The following is a 6,000-nucleotide window of genomic DNA, read 5'->3' as shown; positions in this document are numbered from 1 at the left end:
GGGACATTTTCGGATATCTCTAGAACCTTGGAGAGGCTAGGTGAACTAGACCACTCAAGAATTCTCTAGAACACTCAAGGTTCCTCTTAGAGTTATGTAGAATTGTATAGAACTCTCTAGAGTCATCTACATTGTACATAGTCCTAGAAATCTCTAGAACTAGCCAAGTAGGATGAGGATGCCTATAAATAGCAAGGCACTCCTCTCATTTGCTCCATCAAACAAGAAGCAAGCTATCAAGCATACTTGTAAGTTCTTTCTTGTTCAATATAAGTTCTCTTTCAAGATACTCTTCTTTGCTTTTCAATTGTTCTAGCAGGGCGTTTGCAAGAGTAAGGCTGCCTTAGCATAAGGGAATTGCTAAGGCCGCACGAGTTGCATAGCGAAAAAAGTAAGCTCGTAACAATAGGGTCAAGGGAGAGGACAAGAAGAAACGTTCACCCACCTTTAAAGAAACATCACAATGGTAAAACGCTAAGTAACCATCCACTAACGGGATCAGTTTTCCCCGTCTCTCCACTTGTTATGTGACACCTCAGCTTTTTTGACCCGTGTATTTACACGGCCAGTGTACCAAATAAGATCTCAAAAAGAGGGCACACACGTGCCGACTTGCCTATCTCAGTAATAGCAGCTACACAAAACAATTTAGTTCTCAAAGGAATGAAACAACAGTTACAAGGACATCAAATTAGAGCCAACCTGTCTCAAGTATGAAGACTGAAATAAATAATATTATTTTCACAGAATATGTGAAACAAGAACATATCATAAGCAAAAACTATCTTTTACATTCCTCGAGGAAGAATTGTATCTCACAGGATTATGTATTGCAAATTACAAGCACTTAGAAAATGCCACTGCTGCATATATATCTTACGAAGGCAGACGAACACGAAATCTGAGAGCAGACGGTAATTGATGATAACACGTCTGCTGAAAGCCAAATTGGGATAATCAAAATGGTCGAGGAATTGAGGGGAAAAAATCACAAGAGCAACACACTGTTGTCGTTCAAACCAAATTCAGGATGCTAGGCTATAGTATAAACACTTGGCACAAAGTGAAGACAGAATCAGGGTACAAATGGAATATCTTTGAAGTATTCATGCTCAAGAGCACTCCTGGCTGTAATCCTTTTGCTGGGATCCAAGCAAAGCATTTTCTGAAACATAAGAGACGAGATGCCTTCAATTTAAGGATTTTGTATATGAAAAGTCCAACCAAGTCCACAAAATACTAGAAGAAATTAACTATGTGCAAATGTAATTTGGTCAACAAGAATCACCGATAGATACTACATCCTGCTCTATCTAAGCCCATAAAACTCTTTTTCTTGCTTTCTAAAATATAGAATTTCACCAAAGAAGTGGGAGCTTATCTCAGGAACAAGGAGAAAAGGATATTTACAACAGAACAATATATAAATTCTCAAGGATTATGGACCTATCATCTCATCTTCCAGTGGAAGCTGAAGAACTCCCAATGGACCAGAAAAAAAAAGAACTTAGTGAGACTGACCCAGGATACATGTAGACCCGCTATTAAATCACAGAAGTAGTGTTTGTAAGCAACTTACACAAAGAAGATCGACACCAGCTGATTCAAGATTCGGAACTTGAATTGCCAAGTCCTACAAAGTAAAGGATGTTTCATGCACTGTTTCACTAACATAAAAAATAAATGAGAATTTACAATGGGAGTAGATAACAAATAAAGTATAATACCTTAGAAGGCCACTTAGGAAAAGAAGATTTAAAGTCAGGCATACTACTCACTCCAGGCCACGTATCCTCATTTGGAGTACCCAAGATTCTTCAGATAAAAAGCAACAGTGTAAGAATGATAGCATAAATTACAGATCCCGCTGCATGTCTTCCAAAAAAACGGAAAAAGAGAAGAAAAAAAAGGGAAGAAAATCACAGAGCTTGGGAATATTTCACCTAAATATCTTGAACAATTCATCAATCTCAGAATCCCCTGGAAATAAAGGCTTTTGGTTTATCATCTCAGCAAATATACAACCCACAGACCAGACATCAACTGGTGTAGAGTAATGGCGGGATCCAAGCAATATCTCCGGTGCTCTGTACCAGAGGGTCACCACCTACACAGATCGTCAATCATACATAAAATATTCCTAGAAATGCTATGAGGAGTGAACATGTATTGTTTAGTTTTCCCTGATTCACAAGTGGTACAGACAGATAAGAACTGTGTCGTCATAGGCGAACACATAACTAAGTCCAGAACTCTACATGCATTGTATTTTTTTGTTCTTTCCTTAATGCATCTCTTCTTAAAACAACAGTATAAAGTACTATACTATAAAGCATACTACTACCTTCAATAATTGTTTGTTACCAACAAACAACTACGTCTCAATTAGAAATTACCAAAATTATATTGATCACACAGCTATCTATCTGCATAATAAATTAAATGTATGAATCACATCTAAAACAACAAAAGGCCCTGTATTTGGTCAATTATTGAGACATCAAGCTTCCAGGTGGTACCAACCTTCTGTGTGAGTTTTTTGTTTCTTCATAAAATAGCTGTGTATTTATTATTGGTACAAGCTGCAACTTATGTTGTACTCTTTTTCATTGCTATTGATTAGATATAAGAGGAATGCTATGGCAAAAACTGAATATCAAGACCTAGTAGAGAGATAGTCAGACCTCGTGAGTAAATGTCCTAACAGGAATACCAAATGCTCGGGCCAGTCCGAAATCTGCAAGTTTGAGTGCATTAGTACGACGATCTATCAGCAGATTTTGGGGTTTCAGATCTCGGTGAAGAACTCTATGAGAATGACAATAAGCAATGCCTCGGAGAATCTGATAAAGGAACAGCTGCAGAAAGGGGACATGACTGAATGACATTCTGTTGTATGTAGTATTGCAATAGCATATTATCAGAATGGGGATAAACTATATCACAAAGATACACTAGATAAAAGGTGACAGCAGTAACAATAGAAGTAAGCATAACAATCAATCACCAATCACAATATTTCATTTGGTCCTCCGGACTAAGCATAAGGTACACACTGAGATAAATGACAATAATGAAATCACACAGCCAGATGAAAATTCTCCAGCTGATAGAGCATGAGTTTAAAAGCATCACCCCTACAATGATTCTAACCTCTCATAACATATTCACAAGGAGAACAATCAAGAAATTGCCTTCATCTGACATGTAATACTAATATCCCTAAACTGATGTCACACAACTACGAATTCTACGGTATAAGTCTCTAGCATAACTACTTCACTTCATTTTTCATCTTCATTCATTTCTCATAGTCAAACTATTCCATAACTTCACTTGTATACACATTTATTCACTTTGCAAACCACCCAACTACAAAGCAAACTGACATTTCAGCCAAATCATCGGCAGTGGAATTCAGCCTAGCTCACAAAACAGTCACACAGCAGAGAAAGCAATGCCATACTTTGATTTGGCGACGATCCTTTGCGAAATCAGGAGTAGAATCCATATGTTTCTTCAGATCCAAGTCCAGGTACTCAAACACAAGATACAACCGCTTCTCGCTGTGCACCACATCCTGTAACCTGTCACACGAATCCCCACCGCAAATAAAACACGACTACAAACTCCAAACAATGCACCTTAAAAACAACAAACAACGACAAGCTCAAACAGGAACTCATCGGAATCGAAATGCCCAAAGTGTGATAATACCTGACAATGTTGCCGTGCTGCATTTCTTTGAGGAGAGAAATCTCACGAATGGCGGTGCTAGGGACGCCCTCGTCTTCCTGCTCCAACCGAATCTTCTTCAGGGCTATCGTCTCATTCGTGACCCGATCACGCGCCTTGTACACCACTCCATACGTCCCTTCCCCAATCTTCTCTACTTTCTCGTACTTCAACCAAATCAATCAATCAATCAAATTTCATCGCAGAATCAGATACAGATTAAAAGATGAACAAGAAGAAGGAAAAGCTTGGGATTGAAATCAGAGAGACTAACCTGGTCCATTGTGAAACCCTGAGACGAGCAAAAATGGAGCAGTCAATATAGCATTTCTGGCTATACCCTAAATTCGCGTAAACTGAAAAAAAAAAAAATATATATATATATATATATATATACATAAAGCAGAGACAGACAGACAGAGAGTCGCTCCCAGTTTTCTCGTAGATTTTCCGTCACTAACAATTGCGGGTTTACTCGCCACACTGTAAATTTCTCTCTCTTGTAAGTTGTTAAATAGTGTTTAACTGTTTACCCATGACAAAGGAGGCCTCGATAATCATAAGTGACATTTGCTCTCTAAACTAAACAACAAATGTCACTTTTTTTTTGTATTGTAGCAGAAAATCATATGAGAAATTTTATATACACTCCACTAATCTCTTAATACAATTAATTTTCGTCCAAATTGGTTGGAGATGATAGTGTATAACATAAAGGGTGCGTATTAAGATATTAAGATATTAGTGGAGTACATCATGTAGTTCATTAGTTCAAAACAACAACATTTGAATCATCATATTTCAACTTTACACATGAATATAGAAAAACTAGATTTTAAAAACAGAATGTGGTTCTTACATTAGTGCATGATAGAATCAATTATGAGTTGGCTAGACTCTCAGGTCGAAGCTCCTCTTCCATAGGAGTATAGTACCAAGGCTGTTGTACTGTGTGTGAGGGTAGTGCGTAGCAATTGATCCATATATCCACCTTTGTCCTTGCACCTTCTTCTCCCTCTCACACGTCCTAATATTATGGCGCAAATCAATCAGCGATCTCCAATTTGTTTGCTTCAATATCTTGGCGCAACTCAGAAATTTCAAATTTCTTTGCTTCGATCAATATCATGGTGCAATCTAGCAATCTCCAAGTTCTTTGTTTTAAATCCAGGCGTAACTCAGCAATCTCCGAGTATTTGGCTTCAATATGCTGGCCCAACTTAGCAATCACCAACTTTTTTGCTTCAATCTGATCTTCCATTTTAGCTCTTGCTATGACAATCCCAATAGTATTTGATACAAACCTGGGAAGATAAAAGTTGTTGACAAGCTACTCATGCTTTGTATTGCTCATTAGTTCCCCATCACCTCTGTCAAGATGGTGATCGATCCTAGATGATAGAGATTGGAGAATGTAACATTCAATTCCCTCTTTTGCTTCTTCGATGAACCTTTAATTTCAAGAATATATGGTACATCTTCATTATCCCCCCTACACATCATTATACCAATGCATATGGGGAGAGTCCATTAATCTTTGCACAATTTTTCAAGAACATTGTCGATATGCGAAAACACATGGCAGCCTCACGTGAGAGAGTCAACCCATAATGATTCAAACCTCTGAGATCTTCATCTGAATCACTACAACAATAATAGTCATTTCTAAGGGAGCCCTTTGGTTTAAAAAAAACTACTTTTCCCCTTGGAAAAAGTTATTTCTGATGGTTAGTTTCCTTCGGTGGTCGTCAGAAAGTCTTTTTCTAACCAACCCTCAGAAAAATAACTATTTTCGACAACTGATCTTGGTCGGAAGTAACTTTTTAATGGTCAGAAATTGTGACTTCTCAATGACCAGAAATATTATATCTGACAGAAATTGATGTTGGAAATAACTCAATTGGTTGACATAAAAAATGGGTTCACAACCAATTCACTTTTCTCCTAATTGTTTTTCTCTGACAAGTAGCAAGGGATCACAATTGTTTTTTTTTTCCTCCCATTCAATTGAATTGTCAACTTTCTCTTGTAAAATATAGTTGAGTGTCTCTTTGGAGTAGCATTGTTTAGCTTGAGCCCAAGAGAGTCATTCAAATGTACACTCCTCAAGGCTTTGAGGAAAACAATATACATGGTCGATCGGGACAAGATCCATCTCATCTAGCTTGACATGCTTGACATCAGGAACAAATCCATGTGGATGATTGAACCCACTTTCAACACATTGCACCATTAATGTAGGGGGAATTCCCGAGAACCCTATAA

General features: G+C 37.7%; 1 protein-coding gene across 1 annotated transcript; it reads right to left on the bottom strand.

Annotated features, from left to right (window-relative positions):
- Positions 1-691: 691 nt before the first annotated feature.
- On the bottom strand, positions 692-4,146 carry LOC126786748 (cell division control protein 2 homolog). Its single transcript, XM_050512671.1, has 8 exons — positions 4,010-4,146; positions 3,718-3,902; positions 3,467-3,587; positions 2,685-2,858; positions 1,944-2,107; positions 1,728-1,815; positions 1,580-1,633; positions 692-1,165 (listed from the first exon to the last, which is right to left on the bottom strand). Exons 1-8 carry the CDS (start codon positions 4,016-4,018, stop codon positions 1,076-1,078), a joined length of 885 nt encoding a protein of 294 aa, XP_050368628.1. The 5' UTR covers positions 4,019-4,146; the 3' UTR covers positions 692-1,075.
- Positions 4,147-6,000: the final 1,854 nt, after the last annotated feature.

Source organism: Argentina anserina, chromosome 1 (genome assembly GCF_933775445.1).
Source record: "Argentina anserina chromosome 1, drPotAnse1.1, whole genome shotgun sequence".
In the NCBI taxonomy this organism is placed as follows: Eukaryota; Viridiplantae; Streptophyta; class Magnoliopsida; order Rosales; family Rosaceae; genus Argentina; species Argentina anserina.
This window is presented reverse-complemented; position numbering and strand designations above follow the sequence as displayed.

Bases quoted from the DNA above. Each gene is read 5' to 3' on its own strand.
- LOC126786748 (XM_050512671.1), bottom strand. The intron at 3,588-3,717 runs GTATTATCACAC...TTCGTGTGACAG, and splicing joins CAGCACGGCAACATTGTCAG to GTTACAGGATGTGGTGCACA. The intron at 2,108-2,684 runs GTCTGACTATCT...CGATCTGTGTAG, and splicing joins TTAGGACATTTACTCACGAG to GTGGTGACCCTCTGGTACAG.